The 22,613-nt window shown below is 34.6% G+C and overlaps 5 protein-coding genes across 5 annotated transcripts; 1 reads left to right on the forward strand and 4 right to left on the reverse strand.

The window, feature by feature from the left end:
- Positions 1 to 4,661: 4,661 nt before the first annotated feature.
- On the forward strand, positions 4,662 to 6,093 carry LOC106446542 (50S ribosomal protein L35, chloroplastic-like). The gene is made up of 3 exons (XM_013888314.3): positions 4,662 to 5,093; positions 5,215 to 5,331; positions 5,889 to 6,093. The coding sequence occupies exons 1-3, from the start codon at positions 4,842 to 4,844 to the stop codon at positions 5,964 to 5,966; spliced, it is 447 nt and encodes a 148-aa protein (XP_013743768.2). The 5' UTR covers positions 4,662 to 4,841; the 3' UTR covers positions 5,967 to 6,093.
- Positions 6,094 to 6,344: 251 nt separating this feature from the next.
- On the reverse strand, positions 6,345 to 8,557 carry BNAC04G36740D. Its single transcript, XM_048777684.1, has one exon. The coding sequence runs from the start codon at positions 8,109 to 8,111 to the stop codon at positions 7,647 to 7,649; it is 465 nt and encodes a 154-aa protein (XP_048633641.1). The 5' UTR covers positions 8,112 to 8,557; the 3' UTR covers positions 6,345 to 7,646.
- A 109-nt stretch (positions 8,558 to 8,666) lies between these two features.
- LOC106446530 (DNA-directed RNA polymerase 3, chloroplastic) lies at positions 8,667 to 14,050 on the reverse strand. The gene is made up of 19 exons (XM_013888300.3): positions 13,160 to 14,050; positions 12,909 to 13,097; positions 12,698 to 12,831; positions 12,542 to 12,611; positions 12,398 to 12,456; positions 12,143 to 12,260; positions 11,942 to 12,055; positions 11,675 to 11,806; positions 11,184 to 11,600; positions 10,946 to 10,996; positions 10,776 to 10,846; positions 10,584 to 10,668; positions 10,358 to 10,510; positions 10,198 to 10,272; positions 10,012 to 10,101; positions 9,879 to 9,926; positions 9,666 to 9,780; positions 9,469 to 9,572; positions 8,667 to 9,210 (listed from the first exon to the last, which is right to left on the reverse strand). Exons 1-19 carry the CDS (start codon positions 13,943 to 13,945, stop codon positions 9,100 to 9,102), a joined length of 2,922 nt encoding a protein of 973 aa, XP_013743754.2. The 5' UTR covers positions 13,946 to 14,050; the 3' UTR covers positions 8,667 to 9,099.
- A 1,952-nt stretch (positions 14,051 to 16,002) lies between these two features.
- On the reverse strand, positions 16,003 to 17,905 carry LOC125608004 (DNA-directed RNA polymerase 3, chloroplastic-like). Its single transcript, XM_048777685.1, has one exon. It carries the CDS (start codon positions 17,730 to 17,732, stop codon positions 17,403 to 17,405), a length of 330 nt encoding a protein of 109 aa, XP_048633642.1. The 5' UTR covers positions 17,733 to 17,905; the 3' UTR covers positions 16,003 to 17,402.
- Positions 17,906 to 18,300: 395 nt separating this feature from the next.
- Positions 18,301 to 19,135, reverse strand: LOC106446540 (DNA-directed RNA polymerase 3, chloroplastic-like). The gene has a single exon (XM_013888311.3). It carries the CDS (start codon positions 18,987 to 18,989, stop codon positions 18,603 to 18,605), a length of 387 nt encoding a protein of 128 aa, XP_013743765.3. The 5' UTR covers positions 18,990 to 19,135; the 3' UTR covers positions 18,301 to 18,602.
- Positions 19,136 to 22,613: the final 3,478 nt, after the last annotated feature.

The raw sequence follows: 22,613 nt of genomic DNA on the forward strand, positions 1-22,613 counted from the left end.
AAAAAAAAGAGATAATGGATAGTTTTACTATTTACATTTTTAACTATATAAGATTTAACAAAAATGTAAGTATTCTAAACTATGTGGAATCTTATATATTTGCGTACCTAAAATATATAGCATATATAATACTTTCATAATATAATCATGTATCAAAGGAATTCAACAAAAGATTCTTTTTTTCAAAAGAACTCAAGAGACAAGCTTCTTGTATCACAAGTTTTGTTTCACAAAATCTATATCACAAGTTCATTATATATCGATATACTTAATAGCCTGGAAAGTTGTTTATAGGAATTAGTACTAATATGTTATAAGACATAGTTGTGTTTACGATTAAATTTTCTAATCGTTGAAGAAAAAAAATAAAAAAAGAGTTCATGTATAATTTTTAAAAAGGTTCCACCATTTTTTGTTTGCAAAAGGTTTTCTTTCCTTCCTTGTTACTTTTCTTAAGTGGAAAGAAATGAACTCCTCTTGTTTAAGGTTTTACCTAATTCATTTTCTCTTCTTTGTTTTCCTTTTCATTGCTAATTTCAATATGGGCCAAAGTCACAAAGTTCATTTCACTAGTTCTTTTGGTTAGTACTCTATCACTGATACAGTACTTAAAAGTTAAATAAGAAGTGTTTTGTTATATGTAGACCCTTATTGAGTATTGTTGTCACACCAATATATGGGTATTCTAAACATGGGTAAATAGTGAAAGAAAAATAATTGAATGTATACAAGTGTAAAAATGGAAGTTTGAGTCAAAAGAACATTAGAACAAAATAGTGTAACACTAAACCACAAGCTTACCTAACCACATTCATGGATTTTGGATTAGAGTAATAATGAAGCTATATACTAAAAAAAAAAGCAATGTATATAATGATTGTTATGAAATTTTTATATAAGATAAACTACGACTGTAACCAATTCAATTTTAAATTGACGAAAGTGAGCTAAGTTAGATTACCCTTCGTTCTTTTGGCGTCTGGTGTGTTGTTAAGTATATAAGCAAAGACCAAATAATGAGCATTCATGTGCTTAGCATGATTATACTGTGACCACCATTTAGTTATTGCATATGCCATGCTTGTCCAATGTTTCCACTCCTTTTTTATTAAGCCGTTGGATCTAATTTGTTCCATTCATCATATCATCCAAAATTAGTTCATACGATATCCTTTTACATACTACTTCGTTCAATTTTTTTTTCCTTAAAATGTTATTAGTTCAACTAAGAAATAACGAAAATGGACATGATCGAATGTTGATTAATTATAAAGACCTAAATGGATCATAGTAAAACATAGAAGCTCCTGGGGATTTTTAAAATGTCGGTCACTTTCTTTCTAAGACTATATGACTTCAATTTTGTAAGACAGTACTATTATCTTGGAAGTGGTTATAGTAGATGATCAAATTATCATGACTCAGTTATCAAGTTTCATAATGTCTTAACTGAAATGAATCCAATAGGATTCGAGCATCATTTTTTAGAATTTTCCTATAATGGTGAAACTGAGTTCCCCCTTTGCTGTTGATTTTTATAAATCAAATCTAGAATTAGCAAATACTTGTCCAGGAGAACACTATGGAATTTAAGATCCAGAATCCAACTTGCCAAATTCTTTTGTATTCTAAAAAAATCCTTTAAACATTGGTCAGGATAATACTTTTAAAAATAAGTGTAGAAATAAGTTTCTTAATGCAAGTAGACAAAAATAGAACAAGAGATTCATGTTTCAGTATGAGGAGAAAACAAACCGTCCTTTTGTTAATCGGTAAATTGCCAAATATGACCCAAAACTTGGTTTTAAACACAAAGATATATCCCAACTTGAATTAAATGTAAAACTAACCCAAAAGTTTAGTGAAATTACAAGTAGTTCATATAAACAAAAAAAAAGCAGAATATATTTTTACGAATATATCTCTAAAAGTCTTCTAAAAGTCTTCTGCTAGAAGACTTCCAAAAAGTATTCTCATATTGTAGATTTTAAAAATAATTTATATTTAAAAAAAAAATTGATGGAGAAAAAATTGAAATCATGTAATTATAAACATTTGTAAATTAAATAAATTAAGATATCACAAATTTGAAAAGTTTTCAACACAAATGAGTGAATATAGTGAGTCATTGTATTCTTTGGTTTTGGGTTTGGTAACATATGTTAGAGTTAGGGATGTCAATTGGACGGACTGGGTGGATTTGGACGTGTTCAGATGGGCTTATTTTTTTATGGGCATTTTTGGTCGAGCCCAAATAGCACCATGTCCAAATAGGACCATGTTCAAATAGGACCATGACCAGATGGACTGTCCATGGAATCCAGATGTCCGTTTAATGTAAAATGTCTAATTTTCAAACTTAAAAATGTACAGATTAGAAATGTCATATATATATAACATCTTAAACTTACTTAAATTTCATGTTTTACAAAAGATACTTAAATTTAAATTTCATGTTTCACAAAAGATAATTAAAGTCTTAAACTTTCTTCTTCTCCTCCTCGCAAACCCATCAACCTAAAAACAATCAAATCGCAAAGAGAAGAGAGTCGAGATGAAGCGATCTGAAGCGAATCGAAGACAAAGTGAGAGACGGAGAGGAGAGTCGAGATGGAGAGACACAAGCAATCAAATCGCAAAGAGAAGAGAGTCGCGATGAAGCGATCTGAAGCGATTCGAAGACAAAGTGAGAGTTGGAGAGGAGAGTCGAGATGGAGAGACACAGCTCGAGAGATGAAAAGACGAGGCGGAGAGACACTTCTCGAGAGATGGAGAGACGAGGCGGAGAGGCAAGTCAAGACTCGAGAGACAGATTGTAAATTTGTGATTTCAGATTTTTTTTCCCCAAATATTAACCCTAGATATTTTTAAAATTATGGGCGTATTTGGGCGGCCCATATCCATCTGGTTTTGTCCATTGGACTTTGGGCGTATCTGGACATAGTCCATTTGGACAAAAAATATTTCGGGCAGATTTGGGCTTGACCATATTAGTCCATATCAATTTGGACATGGACCGCCCATGGACAATGTGCCCAATTGACATCCCTAGTTAGAGTATTGTTTGTATTTTTAGGGTTAGATTTTGGAAGCTAAAATTGTTTTTTGGAAAATTAAATTTGACCTATATGTGTGTAGTTTCGTGTATATTAAACACTTTTAAAGTTTATTTTAAGTTTAGTGAAACATTTTTTTTTCTATTTAGTTAGTTATTTAAGTTTAGGGTATAAATTTAGGGTTTAGAAAGACTTCTAAAAAGTCTTCTGTGCGAATAGTATATTTAGAGGTAGAAGACTTCCATGAAAGTCTTCTGAATCGAAATTTTTTTGAGACTTTTTTGTTGAAAAATTGGAAGACTTTCAGAGAAGTCGCCTCTAAAAACACACATAAAATCAATTGCAAAACTAATCTCTGTATTGACCAGAAAACTTCGTGTAAATCTTTCAACTAGTGAGTAACTTGATTAGCTTCTTTTATCACACAGAACTTCACCACAAAAAGACCCACTTGTTAATGACCAAGAATCATGAGTTTGAACCTTACAAAGTTTAGAATCAAAATTTTTAGTTTTTTTTTTATGAATATAAAGAGAAAGTGAAGGAGGAGTAGTTTGTGTGTATAATTAATGAGATATGAAGAGTAAAAATCGAAACTTTGGTGCATTAAAACCTTCAAATTGGTTGTTCATGGTGGATTGTTGTATTGATGGCAATGATAATATTGTAAATACTTGATGAAGATGATGATGATAGAGTAAAACATTCATTTTAGGGGAAAAAATTAATGATATTTTCGTAAATAATCCGAATTTCTAGAGTGAATATGACAAATGAAAGTTCTAAAAAAAATTATGGGTTAGTTTTGTGTTTGACTTTTGTTTTGAGTCATATTTGAAAAATACCCTTTATTAATTCTAAAAAGAAAATATAGGCATTGGATGCCATATAGGCAAATTCTAAATCACAATGAAACAGTAGGAACTGGAGATTATGAAGGAGACATAACAGAGGATTCTATGTGATATCTGGAAGATATTGTCTCTACAAGAGAGTCCATTAAATAAAAAATTGAATAACAAGACTAAATCCCAAAACCATTCATATATAGTTTCAAATAAGCATTCATGAAACGCATCAAAAATACCCCCAAAAGAAAAAGTTCTGATTATTTTTTTGATTTATATCCAGGGTGCTAGACCACTGTTTATATAAGCCAAGATACAGTCCCTTTTGGCAGATGATTTAAGACATTCTTGAGTATTGATATCAGCAAGAAGAGGCAGACCCGCAAGCATCCAACAAGGTGTGTCAATGTAAGCCTCACTGGATCATGTTAGGAATGTCACCACCATCAGCTCTCACCTACCAAAAAGTCGTAACAGCCGGTGAATTTTGACTCGAAAGCTCAATAACCTGGTGTACGTTACGAACCATAGTCGGATATATCTTTGGAAACCCCTTCATCATCACACATAGTGAAGGGATCCAAAAAACAGTGAGATGTATATTGTAGATAAACGTATATATATATATATATATATATATATATATATATATATATATATATCACAAAAAGGATAAATAACAGGTTCATGACTTGTGAGACTAAATTAGAGATTTGTCTTAAGAGTGTCTTCGACCAGAAACATTAATCAACAAACGAATCAAAAATTGTCTCGAGACCTTTTAGCCTTGAAGATTAAAGTTAAAACCATTTTTAAATGTGCTGATTCCGGTTTACCATCAATTGCACCCTCTGAACCGTATAAACCGGAGAAAACCGTAATTCATATCCTTTCGCTTCACTCTCTTCTCTGGGCAAAAGGCAATAAGCTTATCTTCATGGCATCTCTCTCCATGGCTTCCGTGATCCTCAGATTCTCTCCTCTACGCTCTTCTCCCCCAAAGATTCCCACTCACGGGTCCGTTCAATTCGCTCGACTCAGCTCCTCGAGCCTCGCCTCGACTCACAGCATATCTGGGCTTCGTGCGGTTCTTCCTCAGAAGATATCCACAGTCGTTTCTCAGAATCCCCAAAGGCTTCGGTCTCTTACTGTCTTCGCTCATAAGGGATATAAGATGAAGACCCACAAGGTCCTTCCTTCCTTTCTTCCTTTTCCCTCTCCTCTTCTTCTCTCTGCGTTTCTGAGAATTGTTGAGTTCGAAAGTTTGGATTTTGATTGCTATCTCTTTCTTGGGTCTTTGTTGTTGACAGGCGTCAGCGAAACGGTTTAGAGTAACGGGGAGGGGGAAGATAGTGAGGAGGAGATCGGGAAAGCAGCATTTGTTAGCTAAGAAGAACAACAAGAGGAAGCTGCGTCTTTCCAAAATGGTTAGTGACTCTTATTGCTTCTATTTTTTTCTCTCTGTTTGCAAACATGGTTGATACTACTACATGTCTTGAATGGGTAATATTGTTTGTGGGTGCAATGCATTCTTTTGTTGAGTGGCTTTTTAGCACTAGGAAAAGAAGGAGATCTTAGCAAAAGACTTATTATGATTGGATAATAAGACAGACACAAAAACTCAAGCTAGTTTTATCTACTCCAGGATACTTAGCTGCTAATATCTTCATAGTAAATGTGTGGGTTCGTTCATAGTTTTTGGACTTCATTACGTATTTAGCAGCTCTTTGCACCTCTTTCTGAATCTCATAAACTGGGGATTAAAGCTAGTGGTGGAATATGAAAATCATGACATTGAGAATCCACTACATTCCATCAGGAAAAAAAAAAGTGAAATCTTTTTCATGCCCTCGTATTCATGATATGACATGAAGTCCAAGTGTATTTGTTTTGGCTTTGTTCATTAGCAACTTAGCTGCTCTCTTCTTTTCCCTTTTAGCTTCTTACATTGTCCGAATTTTTGTTATTGTCTTGCGTAATGCAGCACGAAGTTAGCAGGAGCGACTATGACAACGTCATCGGAGCTCTTCCTTACCTGAAAGTCAACCGAAAGGCGACTTAAAACAAAGCCTTGGGATGCTCCTTTTTCTTACCTGTATTTCTCATTTTGTAATCTAAGTTGTGATTAAAAAAATACTTTTGTTTTGTGATTATTTGGTCAATGAGTTTGGCATTTGTGTCTTCTTACTCTTCGTTTTCTTGTCTGTCTACGACACAAGTTGTTCGTGTTCCAAGCCACAAGCCTATGGTTGTTGTCACTCACTGGTTATAGACCGCCGCAGATGATTACGATCGTTTAGGATAATGAACTTACCTTTACGCATTATATATGATCGCCAGAAAGCAATAGAAGCATACCGGGCTTATGATGTACGATCAAGACATTTAAATGTAAAGATATCAAACGAATGGAGACTTCATCAACAGTGAAGTGAATTCTGAAAATTGTGATCATCAGTGAGTTATTTTAATATGATTACAGATTTAAATATGAGAAAACGGCCAAAAAACCCTTAACTTACAAAAAAATAATAATAATATTCAACATTCATTTAAGCTATTTTAATATCCAACTTTTTAAAATTGTCTACTTTTTTTTTTGTAACATAAAATTGTCTTCTTTAATCTTTAATTTTTGTTACCAAATCTTTTCAAATACATGAAAAGTCAACCGTTAAATCGATAGGTTTACTTTTTGTGTATTTAAAATGTTTCTTAATCTATTATAAAATGATGCAAAAAATGCAGTGAATGAAAGAAAATGTAATTAACTTAACTTAGTAGTTTATTTGAAAAGGCAACTAAGGCGGTAACTGATAAATTGATTTGAAATTAATGGAACTAAAATATATGGAAAGATAGGAATGGCATACAACAAAAAAGTAGAATGAAATACATTCCATTCATTCATGAACAATTTTGTCATGGAATACTTTTTTTTGTATTTTATCAAAATATTTTTAGAATTGGTGGAATGACCATTCCATTCCATTTATATCAAATGGTAAAAAAAAATTTGGAATCAATGGAATCCACCATTCTACATCATTCCATTCCAAAATATTGTAATCCAATTACACCATAAATAAAAACAATTAGATTTTTTTCCATTCCAGAGAGAAGTACCATTAATACTAAACCTTAAAAAGTAATCATTAAGCCATGAACCCAAATATTATAGTATTTTTTATTAAAATATTTTTAAAATAGTATCTAATTTGTGGTATTTCAAATAATTTCTCATAAAATAATCGTGTTGAGAGATTCTTGTAAGATAGTAGTATTGAATTAATTATGTGTTGTATATATCTCGACTGGATATAATGTACAGATTCTTTATATATGATAAATAAGAATTCAATCAATTACTTTTAAAGAAGTAAATCAATTTTATACTCAGAAAGTATTATAAATAACCAAAATTAGTTAATTACCAATACCTTTTTTTCAAAAGACTTCCAATATTATCCCCAAAAGAGGAGAGAAGAGACGATGACAAACTGATAATTCAGTAATTTAGTTTATATGTAGAACGTTTGCATGAACTCATATTGTAACCACTGACGTAAATAAAAAACAATACAAAGAGTTGATAAAGAAAAAAAATACTGTTTATGATTTGTGGATCTTTTAGAATTTGCATTTATAGTAGTAGCTACTGAGAGTACTCATGACTTCACTAATGTAAAAGAAAGATTTTCCACTGTAACAAAGATAACAAATATAAACAGCTTGAACTCCTTTAATTAATCTTCTCTCTAAGACAGAACATTGGAACCGGCACGTGTCTAGGCGATGGAGCAGCACACGTTGTGACCGAACTAGCAAACCGTTCTTTCACTGGTTTCTGCGACCGCACAGCCTTGATCGTGCTCTGAGCTTTAAACGGCTTCTCATCAGGTTTAGTTTGCGATGGAGCAGCAGCACCCACTGTGATCGAACCATCAAGCAGTTCTTGTTCTTGATTCAGCGGCAGCACAGTGTCGATCGTGCTCAGAGCTTGAACCGGATCCGGTTTAGTTTGCAAGTGTTTTGAAGGTTTAAGAGGAGCTTTTGGTGAGCGTTTCAAAGCGGCGATTGGAACCTTTTGATGAATATGTAAAGCAGAGTTACGAGCGATGTAGTGAAAAGCGATTCCATGTCTTGTGTGAAACGGAACGACAAAAAGGTCTATGACAAGGAACCGGTGTCTTAACACAATCGACATATCTTGAAGAGAGATGTGATGATAAAGAAAGATAAAATCTTCGATATGTTGTTGTAATTTTCTGCAACTATGAACGAGTGATTTGTGAGAAGCAATGAGAGGGTTAGAGGTTTATTTATAAGGTCTCAATTATTCACCTTCGAGCCTAATTATGGAAAGTAAAGAGCTAATACAAAAAAAAGGTAACATCTGTAACGACCGAAAACAAATTAAATAGGAAAATCTATGTTCCGAGTGATATTTCCTTTTTGCATATCATGATGATAATATATTTATAAAAAGGAAAAATATATATTTTTGACCACTAGCTTCTTATACGCATTTTTCTTGTGAAACAAGTATGTTAGTAAGTTGTGCACTAGACTAGAGTAACAATCAATGGAACATTTGCTGATCAATTTCTAATTTTCACTAAGAGTTTTTATAACCGGTTCCACTCCTGTAAGATTATGCATAACCGGTCAAGCGATTTCTAAGGGGAGATGTTACTACAAAACTAGGTGCCCCTTCTGTTTTAGCTTGTGAAAACTACACAACGGATTCATTAGCTTATCATTCCCAGAAAGAAGTCTCATCTTTTGACAAAAAAGTTGGCTACAAAATCACACAGAGTTTACTACGAAACTAGGTGCCCTTCTGATTTTTTTTTTTTTTTTTTGAGTTCTTGTTTCTATATGAAGTCTCTCCTGTACAACAGTACCAATGACATACAACATAAACTAAACCTATTCTCATTCCCAAATAACATGCTTGAAGGCAATGACTTTGCATCCATTATTTAATACTGCCTATGACCTACCTGCTGAGAGCTAGAAACTTCTTCAATGATTTGCCCCTAAATTTGTCTTAAAAGCCTCTTAAACAAGAGCCTTTTTGTGCTGATTCTGGTTCTTTCCATGTCGTCCTCTGAGGTGATGGATGTTTATTTACAGGCCACCAAGAAAGATCCCTGAGCCAAAAACTTGATCCTTTTCCAGACGTGCAGGACTCAGTTGAAAAAGTATTGTGATTTGAGTACTTCCTTTAAATCGAAGTCCCCTCTCTTTGGTACTGGAGGAAACACAAGAGTCGGGTATGACTCTTGGAAACTTTGCAGTAACTGGAGTAAGAATACAAAACAATGTCAACAAAACAGATGAGGCTGTAATTTACCCAAAAATGACTTCAACCAAATCCTTAATCCAATTGTAGAAAGGAAGTAATCTAACTAGAGCATCATCACTAGTGTTGATATTCTATAAAGAAATCTCTGTTTATTGATAATATATAGATGAATCCATAATCATTTGTTCAATCAAGTGAATAAAGTAAAGTCTAAGCTTCTATCTAACCAGAGAGAGAGTTATCGAAAACTTACATCTTCAAGGATTGGTGAGCTGTAAAGCTCAACGAATTTTTCTCTAAGTATTCTGTTCATTGTGTCAACATCACATGCATGCGTCCAGTAGGAGTCATGCACACCTGCACAAAACCAACCATTGAATAAGAAGAGATTCCAGTTCTGTTTTTCTTTTTCTTTTAGCAAGCAATTTAGTTGAAATAACAGGGACTAACCTGCAAAGTTTAGGCCAGCCTCTCGACATGCAACAGCAGTCATCATCATGTGAGTGCCGTCCAGCGAGTGCACAAAGTTTGGAGGAAACGCTGTTCTTTGTTTCCTAACATCCACCTGACAATTAAAAAAAAATCTTTTCAAGTCTCCAAAGATCATACAACAAGTGGAATCTTGCTCAGTGCTCATAAAAAAAGAGAACAAGTAGGCTTTACCGTGTTACCCTCTCGCTGCAGAGCCAAAACCTGAAGAGATGTTCTTATCTGCAAAGCCATAGTCAAAGTTATTGGTTCTTCAAATGGGATGATGCGTAGCCTACTTGAAGGATTCATAATGGATAACACTTACCAGATGTCTTTCACTTCTGCAATAAGGTTGCACAACAGGAAGTCCAAGAGGCGTGGTCCATCGTACTGGATGATTATCTGAAGCTATTATCTGTAACATTGACAAGAGAAAAACAAAATATCTATTAAGCCTCCCATCCACCAACGTAAATTTCAGAGTTAATAGCAAGTTACAAGACTGTACTACCTTAGCACAATCACCAAGCCAACTCATAATGGCACGTGCCGCTTCAAATATCTCTCCAAGGGCTGCTAGTGTCACCTGAGGATAGATGTTCATAGCATAAAACAAACATACAACTAGGAAAAAAAAAATTATTCGCGTGAATGATGTTACTCTTTCTTACTTTTGCAGAATAGCAAGCAGCAGCGAATAACATTCTCTCGTCAGTGATAACACCTTTCTCTTCTAATCTTCTTTTTATCTGTTCACGCGCTCCAACATAGGTAACACCATATACTGACGTCATTACCGTCTGCTTTACCAGCTTCCTGTCCACCTGAAATCAGAAGAATAATACTTAGTTTCATCAGCCGTGAGCCGTGGCAGTATAAAAAGCCAATGATACTCACTTGATTGATTAGGATCTTTGCCAATGCGGCGGTTGGGTTTGACTCAGGATCCTTACTGCTGTCCTTCTTCATTATTTCATGGACCCTAGCTCACCACAAGCGAAGAAGAAAAGAGAGAACAACAAAGAGGAAAGGGTACCATTAGAAGCAACGCATGACATGATTCTAACAAATTAATTGCTAATAAGATACCTCAATGAAATTTCAGAATAGACATCAGCTGGTTTATCACCAGCAACTAGATTAACTGCTGCAGCTTCAAACTGAGAAATACCAGTTTACAAGAAGAAAACTATATGAGACTAAATATGACACCAAACAAGAGAAAAAGGCAGATCATAAATGTTCACAAGAGAACCTACACTATCTCTTCCTAAAGCTGCATAATGCTGTAGACCATTGCAAGACCCATCCTGCACATTACAAATGAAGAGTTGATTCAAAGCTAACGAATGAACAGAAAACGTTAATAGAGTTGTTTTACAGTTCAATGCAAAGAGTGAAACCCAATTGAAAATTTATTCAACCGGATACAGAAACCAAGTGTCTAGTAACAAAAAAGAAAAGACTAGAGCCTAAGTTAAATTTTATGGTGCTTACCTGATGAATAGGCAAGTTGGAGATTACAGAATGAGGTGAAGGGCTTTTCAAGGCTTGTGCCAGAATAACACATGCAGCCAAACACTGAAAAGGATCCTCAGCCTTCAACCACCATCTTTTCCCATGAACAGCATTTTCAGCAGAATCTATTATATCATCCAAATGGTTTTCCACAAAAGCAAGACGCCCATCGTGAGAAAGCTTTTCGACACCACCTGCGTAGAGGTTCGCTAAATGTATTTTGAGCCAATACAAGCCTGACTTTCCAAGTGGACGTCCTTCAGCAAACTCCAGGGTTCCACGGCAAAGATCAGAGCTCAGATGATTCAGATGAGGATGCATCGGGTATGCACGACCCCTGAAGTCAAGATTGTGAGGGTAGTAGAATCCTTCCTCGTCTTTCATTTTTCTAGCCACCTGAAACTTATTATCTTCAGTAAGCAAGTCAAGAAGGAACAAAATGTTGATAGCTAGCATGAGGGTTATCTTACAGAAAGCTTGAGCTCAACATCACATCTTAGAGAATGCCTCTCTCTGTTAATCTTTTTCGCCTTTCTAACACTCCATTTCCACGTTTGGATTTCTTCTGGATCCTCGGACAAAGGTTTCTCTGGTATGGGAACCTAAGCGACCAAACAAGAAAGAGAATACAGACACATTACATACCATTAAAACCTATAACTCGTAGATGATTTGACTCTTGTAATGAAACCCTGAAAGTTAAAATTACAGATCCTATAAGAAGTCTAGTTACTTACGTCTTCTCGATTAACTAATCCTGCAATGTTGCCTCCATCAGCCCATAGCCTTTCCACCACATCAAGTATTTTCCTATTGACCCTCCACTTGGTGTTCCCAAGTGTATCCAACGCCTGATCAAGTTACATTTCGAAACATTAATGTAAAACATTACCAGACAGAAGCAAAACAAAAATATAAGAGCAGAGACACCAACGTACCTCAAATACTCTATGAGCAGTCTTGGAACTAATATCTTTAAGCGCATCTTGCTGTTTCTTGGATCCATGAGTACGCATGATATAGGAAGGTAAAAATAAGTAACCACCCTTGTCATATCTGAAGAAAAATGTAAATGTAAGAATGAGAACACATGGCGATAGATAACGTGGGAGAATGAGGTTCTCAATAACAGGCAATGATTCATAAGTAAGGGTATAAAATCTAGACCCAAAGAAGAAGGAATCAAAGCATACCCTTTCCATCTCTTTGGTGGTACTAACATCGGAACATAGGGAATTAACATATGCTTAGCCTGCATGAGACAATAACAATGGAAGATCATCTAATAGCTCAAGAATGTCACATCTTTAAATCAGAAAAGAAACATCTTAACTCACAGATTTATCCAGCCCTGCAAGCAGGAGCGAGTCACATTCAATAACTCCGTATCTCCTCACCATCTTTGACCTACAAACACAAAACAATTAAGTAAAAAGAAACAAAACAGGAGAAGCGACAGGTAAGCATCACACTAGTACGATGATGAACATTACCCTGGATACTTGGTCACAGTCTTAAACTTGTGTCTGAACGCAGGCCGAACCTCGGGTATAGTGTCTCCTGACTGGGTCAATGGAGGTTGCACATAAGCTGTTTCCATTAATAGTTCCAGCAGACGGCTTCCAAGCTGAAAATCAACACGAGTCCACCAATGAAGATGACATTTTGCAAAATATTATCAATTCCACTCAAAACGCCACAGACCTTAGCTTGTGTAGCTCTCCCCCAAGGTTTGATACCTTCACTTTTCACCACTTTTAATGCATCAATAATCCTCTTCCTACGAATCAAACTATTGACACGTTTCCTAAGCAACTGCTTATCCTTCACCTCCTCTTGTGAGTCCCCTGCATTGTTCTTCCGAGTCCTCTTCAAGAAGTTATGAATCCCCACCTACAAAATCAAACCATATATAACTACTTCACACACCTTACTTAAAACTACTAACCCCATACCTCATGCTCTATTGCTATGCCGATACTAACAGCAGCTTGAACAACTTGGATACACCCATCCTCATGTCCAGACATAACCAAACCCATCATCTTATGCATCACAATAACAGCCATCTTATCAGCAGGCAAAAGCTCAATGTGGGGAGCGTAAGCCGCTCTGACCTTCTTGCTCTTGCTCTTCTGCAGCCTCTGCTCCCTCTCGATCACATCTCTCAACGGCTGAAACCAACCCAGGAACATGTGTTTCACGTAAGGTAGATTGGGAGCGAGACTCTTCTCGCACATCTCCTTCTCCAGCTCTCTGTACTCGTCGACCATCCTCTCCCAGGCCTCGGTCTCTTCCTTCACTTGCCGCCTCCTCAAAGAATCGAACTTTCTCTTGTCGATGTCTTTTTTCTCGAGTTTCAGAGTCTGGTCGACGGTTCTGGTCAGACCCTTGAGGAAGAGCGCGGAGATCCATGGTGGGTCTTGCGTGAAGAGCCTCCTCCTTGCGGAAAGTTCGTTCCTTTCGAGGGGCTCTTCGATAAAGGTGGCTCCTTTAGTGGTGGGGTGGTGACTCTCGAAGGTGTCGATGAGGTTTCCGTGGAAGTGGGAGGTGGGTTTGTCGGTGATTGAGAGAGAGGTGGAAGAGGAGGAGGAAGCTGCTGAGATTGGAAGGGTTTTGCGGCGGAAGAGGGCGGAGGAGGGAGGAGGTTTAAGCCAGGTGATTGGGGGAGTTTGGTGATGGAAGTGAGGGGTTTGGTTTAAGGAGAGAGAAGGAGAAGCCGCCGCAGAGGAAGGAGCCATGGAAGGAAAGTGGAGGTAGAAGATAAGGTCTAGTGAACATTTGAAGAAGGAGAGAAATTTTTGTGAGAAACAATCCAACAAACCTCTCTAAAACCTCCACTCTTTTGTTTCTTTTGTTTTTATATTTTGTTTTTTAATGAAATATCTCTCTTTTTAAAAATAATAAAAACAACATGAACAAATTCTTTAAATATCACAGGTTATATATATTTTCCTACGAAACTATCAAATAGTTTTTGATCAAAAGAAAAAAACTATCAAATAGTATTATATGTTTTGCTGTTAAGCATGCTCTTAAATAATGATGTTTAATTGATGATATATCTAGAGTATTTGTTAGAACATGTTCTTGGCATAGAGCACTTCTACATTCTTTCTCTTGATTTCTGGATAATTGTATTTATTTTTATCAAGAGAGTTTGTGTGAGAGCACACCATTACTCATGCTTTAACTTTTTACTAAATTTCTTTGAATTAAAAATTATTAAAAATGCCTAATTTAAAAGTTACAAATTTATACCATAGTTCGAAACTTACTTATCTACAAACTATAGTTTTAATTGGTTTATTGTTAACCAAAGTTTTGTTTATCAGTTTAACCAAACATAAACTTAACTTTAATCAAAACTCATGTTGTTTATCCTTCTATTTCTTTCTTCTTTAGAGATGTCATAGCAAGATGTAATCTATAAGACCATGATTAACTTCAGTCTCTTAAGCTTCGGTTAAGAGATGGTTATTATCTTTTCTTACATTTTAACTAAGAAAAGTTAAGAACCGTCTTTTAAATAAGAGATATAAGAGCCGTCTTTTAGCCGAAAAGTGTGAAAAAAACAAACAAAAAATATCAAATCATGAGTTAAGAACTCCGACTAACAGACCGGGGTTAATCATGCCCAGTTACGTCCAATTCAGTAGCAAGTCGAATCCGTACATATATATATACCACAACTTGCTGCAGATTGACACTTATTTGGCATTTCTTAAACTAAGAGTTTTAACAAAATAAAAAAATTGAGTAATATAAAAAATATATGTTTATATATATTTTTTATTCTATATAAAAACTTTGAACCGGTTAAAATAGAAATGAAGAAAACTATAAAAAACAAGAATGTACAAAACACATAAAAAAATCACCAATATATATGTACCACAGCTAAGAGATGACTTCAAAGTAGTAAGGAAATTGAAGAAAAACAATTAATCAAAAAATATTTTGCACCAACTGTCCAAGGAATAATTCTAGCATATGACATAAAAAACATTTCTCAAAAAAAAAAACACACACACACACACATAAATACTACATTTCATATTTCCAGTCTCCACGACCCAAATAAAGCTTTGTATTTTTTTAGCCACTTAAGAATATAATTTTAAAAAAGAAACAAATCTTCTAAGCAACTTTTTAGTGCATTTGTTTTTACTTACTTTGTATCATGTTTATGGAAGATCCTTAATTTATTTTTTTAATGATCTTTAGCTTTTGTTTCTCAATTCTTTGTATATTGATTATTCACAATTTTGTTAATTACTGAACATAAATAAATAATTTAATTGAAAAAGAGTACTATAGAAAAGGAAGTTTTAATTTTACCACAAATTTGATACCATTGTCGATTTAAAAAAAACAATTATTTTCATGAATACCCTAAATGTGTGATAAGAGATTAAACTAACTCTTTTTCTTTTGTCAGCGAGATTAAACTAACTATTTTGAATCATTTGTAAATGTTCAATAATCATTTATAAAAGTGTAAACCCAATCCTTTCCCTTCAGTATTTAAACACTAAACAATAAACATTAAACCTTAAATCCAAATGTTAAGATATGTTTGATCGAATGTATTGTTCAAAAGTGGTATCCAACTTATGGGTGTTTCAAAAAAGTTCTCAATATTTATTTTATTATAGTTGAGTATCTATATTAGATTTATCAAAAAATAAAATAAATATTTATACTATTTAAAATAATATTATTTGTGGAAAAAATATAATTGTAGTTTTACAAGTAATAGTATAAAAGTTGTATTTCTAACAACTATATTTAACTCATAAAGTTATAGAACCCTAAATAACAACTTCACATTTTTGTAAAATTAAATATTTTTATATCAAATTTTTTGATTTGAAAATTCATGCCAATCTCAACACTAAATTTATATTATTTTAATAAAAAGAAGATTACATCATTTTATTTTTAATGAATATTGGCTCAAAAGTTTTTTGACTCAGTCATTTTTCTTCAGTTTTCTTGTTACTTTGAAATTACACCGAGCCGCGGTGCATGTACATCCATTCTTGGACGTCCTATACCAGGACTGTTCCCCGGATCAGTTGGCGCAAAATCTTTCGTTGATTCATCATTTTTCTTCAATCCCCTTGCTACTTTGAAGTAATCATTGTGTCGTGGTGCATGTACATCCATTTTCGGATGTCCTATACCAGGACTGTTGCCTGGATCTGTAGGCGCAAAATCCTTAATATTTATCAATATTTTTTCTTGAACATTTACAATACCTTTCTTATGTCCATCAAGACTGTGTCCAGCTGGTACCGTAGACAAAAATTTATTCAAATATGTGACTTTGAAATGATTTTGATTGTCTGCTATCTCTAACAGTCTTGCTTCAGTATTCGACGGTACTTGGAAAGATACTATCGAGATGGCCATAATGGTCATCAAGGAGACATTGAAGAGTTTCATAGTCTTTTCACCCTGAATCAGATACAAGGCTAAAGGCTTTGATATGAGTAGTTTTCGTGATATTTGGAGTAAAGTTGTACAAATGAGATTGTATTTATACTGTCTAGACACTAGCCACATTGATTGAGTTTGGACATTCCTTTTCTCTTGGTCAAATACATTGATATTCGATCAAACACATTGATATTTTCTGGTAAAAGATCTTGATTTTTATTTTTGTTTTGATTTTGTCCCACGACACTCAGATTTCTTATTCTTTTTTGGACATTCTTCCTTTTGATATTAGATCTAAAAATAACTAAATATAAATTCAGGTATATTCAAATATTGAATGTTTTGGTTTGAATCAAATTTGAATCTAGTTATTTTATACCAAATTTCAAATCCATTCAGATCTTTTATCAATTTTGGTTTGTGTTTAATATATATTTTTTGGATTAGATTTGGTTCTTTGGGTTCATGTATGTTATCTTCAGGTATGTTGTCCATCTCTAACACAAAGCAAAAGACTCCTTTATTCAACATCTGATAATGTTACTGTCCAGAACAAGTAAAAGGCAATCCAAAACACAACAATACATCTTACACATATACATACAATTATGAATGTCAGTAATGTTAAATATATATAATAAAATATTAAAGGTTCATAAGTACGTCAATTTACATGTTGTTGAGTTTTGTCCAAACTAAAATCTCTCGCTTTGAAACCATATATAACTACTTCACACACCTTACTTAAAACTACTAACCCCATACCTCATGCTCTATTGCTATGCCGATACTAACAGCAGCTTGAACAACTTGGATACACCCATCCTCATGTCCGGACATAACCAAACCCATCATCTTATGCATCACAATAACCGCCATTTTATCAGCAGGCAAAAGCTCAATGTGGGGAGCGTAAGCCGCTCTAACCTTCTTGCTCTTGTTCTTCTGCAGCCTCTGCTCTCTCTCGATCACATCTTTCAGCGGCTGGAACCAACCCAGGAACATGTGTTTCACGTAAGGTAGATTGGGAGCGAGACTCTTCTCGCACATCTCCTTCTCCAACTCTCTGTACTCGTCGACCATCCTCTCCCAGGCCTCAGTCTCTTCCTTCACCTGCCGTCTCCTCAAAGAATCGAACTTTCTCTTGTCGATGTCTTTTTTCTCGAGTTTCAGAGTCTGGTCGACGGTTCTGGTCAGACCCTTTGTTAGTGCAAGATGACACAACAATATAGTAGTGCAGAAGATAAATCAAGAGACAAAATAGATACAAGCAACCAACTATTGCTTTATTAGAAATCACCTAAACAATCTATTACAAGACTTGCTTATCAGCTTTTACACGTTAGTGTTAACACCCTAACACACGTTACTGACAGATTCCTAATCTACCCAAACATGTCTCTTTCCCGTCAGTACTTCAGCATCTGCTTCAGCACGACCCAAGAACACTCCTAAGGGATTTTCACCCTTCCTCTATAATAATAGCAGTGTCTTATGGAATACAAACGACTCCATAGCTTTTTTATAGTGATCTCCACGTTCTTGAAACCCTAGTCTCCAAGGAACATGAATATGGACAACTTCCATATCAATAAGTACACTTTCCTTTTCTTAAAATGTACTTATTCCTCAACGCATAAACTTGCTCCCCAAGTTTATCTCTTGCCTTTTTCTCCATGGTATAAACTTGCTTCTCAAGTTTATCCCACGCCAGCTCAGCATCTTGCGTCCACATGGTCTCTACCACTCCGGATACCTCCTGGTTCACTCTCTGACACACACTGCCTCAGCAACTACTTCAACGACTACGTCAAGACATAAACCCTCAGTTTATCCTTCTCCATCTCAGCATATCTTGCATCCACATGGTAACCCACCACTCTGCATGCCTTATGTAGTAACGACTAATGCATCCAGCATCAGTGACTTCGTCGCCTAGTTAGTCACGAAAGACTATTGACATTTACAAGCTCCACTTGCATCTTCACCCTTGAGGAAGAGCGCGTAGATCCATGGTGGGTCTTGCGTGAAGAGCCTCCTCCTTGAGGAAGGTTCATTCCTTTCGAGGGGCTCTTCGATAAAGGTGGCTCCTTTAGTGGTGGGGTGATGACTCTCGAAGGTGTCGATGAGGTTTCCGTGGAAGTGGGAGGTGGGTTTGTCGGTGATTGAGAGAGAGGTGGAAGAGGAGGAGGAAGCTGCTGAGATTGGAAGGGTTTTGCGGCGGAAGAGGCCGGAGGAGGGAGGAGGTTTAAGCCAGGTGATTAGGGAAGTTTGGTGATGGAAGTGTGGGGTTTGGTTTAAGGAGAGAGAAGGAGAAGCCGCCGCAGGGGAAGGAGCCATGGAAGGAAAGTGGAGGTAGAAGATAAGGTCTCGTGAACATTTGAAGAAGGAGAGAAATTTTTGTGAGAAACAATCCAACAAACCTCTCTAAAACCTCCACTCTTTTGTTTCTTTTGTTTTTATATTTTGTTTTTAATGAAATATCTATCTTTTTAAAAATAATAAAAACAACATGAACAAATTCTTTAAATATCACAGGTTATATATATTTTCCTACGAAACTACTCCCTCCGTTTTTTTATATAACTCCTTTTAGAGGAATTTTTATGTTCCAAATTATATGACGTTTTCGGTTTTCTATGTAAAATTTATTAACACTTAATGTTATATGACCAATGATAATATACTTTCTATTTTATTATTGGTTGATTTGTGGTTTGGTAAATAATTAATTATGTTTTTGTTTAGAAAATATAAAAAATTAATGATTTCTTAATCTACGTGCATAATTCTAAAACGACTTATATAAAAAAACGGAGGGAGTATCAAATAGTTTTTGATCAAAAGAAAAAAAACTATCAAATTGTATATATGTTTTGCTGTTAAGCATGCTCTTAAATAATGATGTTTAATTGATTATTTTTTAAAGAATAAACCATTAAAATGATGATATATCTAGAGTATTTGTTAGAACATGTTCTTGGCATAGAGCACTTCTACATTCTTTCTCTTGATTTCTGGATAATTGTATTTATTTTTATCAAGAGAGTTTGTGTGAGAGCACACCATTGCTCATGCTTTAACTTTTTACTAAATTTCTTTGAATTAAAAATTATTAAAAATGCCTAATTTAAAAGTTACAAATTTATACCATAGTTCGAAACTTACTTATCTACAAACTATAGTTTTAATTGGTTTATTGTTAACCAAAGTTTTGTTTATCAGTTTAACCAAACATAAACTTAACTTTAATCAAAACTCATGTTGTTTATCCGTCTATTTCTTTCTTCTTTAGAGATGTCATAGCAAGATGTAATCTATAAGACCATGATTAACTTCAGTCTCTTAAGCTTCGGTTAAGAGATGGTTCTTATCTATTTTTACATTTTAACTAAGAAAAACTAAGAACCGTCTTTTAAATAAGAGATATAAGAGCCGTCTTTTAGCCGAAAAGTGTAAAAAAAACAAACAAAAAATATCAAATCATGAGTTAAGAACCCCGACTAACAGACCGGGGTTAATCATGCCCAGTTACGTCCAATTTAGTACCAAGTCGAATCCGTACATATATATATACCACAACTTGCTGCGGATTGACACTTATTTGGCATTTGTTAAACTAAGGGGGGGGGGGGGGGGGGGGGGGGGTTATTGGAATCAGAATTTGGAAAGAGTTGAGTGATTTTAGAATTTGACAGATTTTTAAAAGTTCAGTGGATTTCACAAATGTTTCCTAATTTCTATCAAATATTTTGTATTAATTTCTATAGATTATTGTTGATTATTAAGAATTTTCACAATATAGTTTTTCAAAAAGTTTTTTCTTCTAATGTACAAAAAAAGTTGTAGAAATTTCCAAAAATGAATTTCGATGAGACACTATTATATTATCGTTTGGTGTGTTCACATAGACAAATTCATTTTATGGTATTAGTTATTTATGTTATGCATGGTTTGTTCTTAGTTTTGTTGTGAAAATATTTATTTTTTATCTTCATACTACATGACATAATTTTAACAGTCTTATTTTCATTGACATTGTTTTTGAGACACTACTCATGCAAACGAAAAATTAGAACACACCAAATACGAAACTTACCGCGGTCGCCGCAGGGGAAGGAGCCATGGAAGGAGAAGCCGCCGCAGGGGAAGGAGTCATGGAAGGAAAGTGGAGGTAGAAGATAAGGTCTAGTGAACATTTGAAGAAGGAGGTAATTTTTTTGTGAGAAACAATCCAACAAACCTCTCTAAAACCTCCACTCTGTTGTTTTTTTTATTAAATTTTAATTTTCAATAAATATTTCTTCTCCAAAAATAATAAAAATTTATGAAAATAACATGGACAAATTCTTTATCAAACTATAAACCTCTACGAACTAAAATTGTATTTATTTCTCCCTAAATTAAAAGATACAAATTTATCTCTATAGACTGATAGATTTTAAATTTTAATTATCCACGAACTATAGTTCTGATCAGTTTGTTAACCAATATTTTTAACTAGTTAAACCAAACACAAATATAATTTTATACAAACCCGGGTTGTGTATATCCGTTTACTTTTTTTTCCTTTTCAGTAGAGATGTGAAGGAAGACTGTAATCTGTAGGTCATGTCCAAATAGCTTAATAGTAGAACAGGTGTGTACAAGAGGACGGCCCAGTGGTTTTGAGGGAGGTTTGGCCCCAATACGGATCCGGATTCGAATCCCGCTGGCCGCCATCGATTGAAATAGAGTGGAAAAGGTGGCCCTCCAAAATGCCTTCTGCGGAAGTGTAATCCAGGTGTCCGGATTACATGGATTATAAAAAAAACAGGTGTGTACATATATGTACAAGCCACAATTTGTTGGGGGTCGATTTGTACAGAGCAAAAAATGAATATTTGGACGCGGATCAGTTCGCTTGATATTTCTTTAACCAAGAATTTTTCCAAAAAAACTGAGTAGTATAAAGAATATATATTTCTCCATAAATCTTTTATTAAAAAAACTGAACCGATTAAAATAGAACTGAAAAAATACAGAAAAACCAAGAACATACAAGACACCTAAAGAAAATCACATTTCATATATCCACAACCTAAATAAGGTTCTATATTTTTTTTTAGAGACTTTAGAGTATCAAACAAGTAATAAAAGGAGGATATAAGCCTCAGTTACGCAGTCCACGTAGGATATAAAAATCGTCTAATCAGAAAAGTTCTTTTTGACACGTTAGCCCGGCTTTGGTAATGTTGGGCTTCGTTTTTTTTTGAGACAAAATGTTAATGTCAATGGCTCTTAGAATAAGATAGAGACTTATATATATAGACCACTTTTAAGGAAAATTATTTAGGAATGAGAGAATTAGATCTATTCAAAATTATTTTCAAAACATCATAATAAAAATCTTTAATAAAAGATTTACCAGAACCCTAATTAAGAATTGATCTAATTCTCTCATTCCTAAATAATTTTCCTTAAAAGTGGTCTATATATATAAGTCTCTATCTTATTCTAAGGCAACCAAAAACATAATAACTTGAAGTTCTTGTACCTGCATAATCGGTCAACATTGGGATCATGGAAGCGAACTTATCACTGGTATATTTAATGATTTCTCCGGAAATTGGGAAGTAGATATCATGGTAACTAAACATGTGTTCCATGAGATCAGCCGTGTCATCCGTTATATGACCATTATGAGTGGTCGAGAACCTTATGGAGAAGTTTATCTCTGTTTGACTGGTATTTTTCCTCTTAATCTTGATGGTAAGCTGTCTTTCCAGATCTGTGGTTACAGGCTCTATATCTGAGGAGAAGGAATAGGAAATATGTGGTTGATGGTTCATGATGATAAACTAAATTAAGAACTCTATGCGTACAGGTGATTGTTGATGCTTATATGGTGCTAAGGGCTGAGGTAAGTTGACTGTCTATGAGTTTTCCGTAACAGTTGTGTTGTAAGTTACACGTTTGGTTTTA

Source organism: Brassica napus, chromosome A4, assembly GCF_020379485.1.
Source record: "Brassica napus cultivar Da-Ae chromosome A4, Da-Ae, whole genome shotgun sequence".
Lineage (NCBI taxonomy): Eukaryota > Viridiplantae > Streptophyta > Magnoliopsida > Brassicales > Brassicaceae > Brassica > Brassica napus.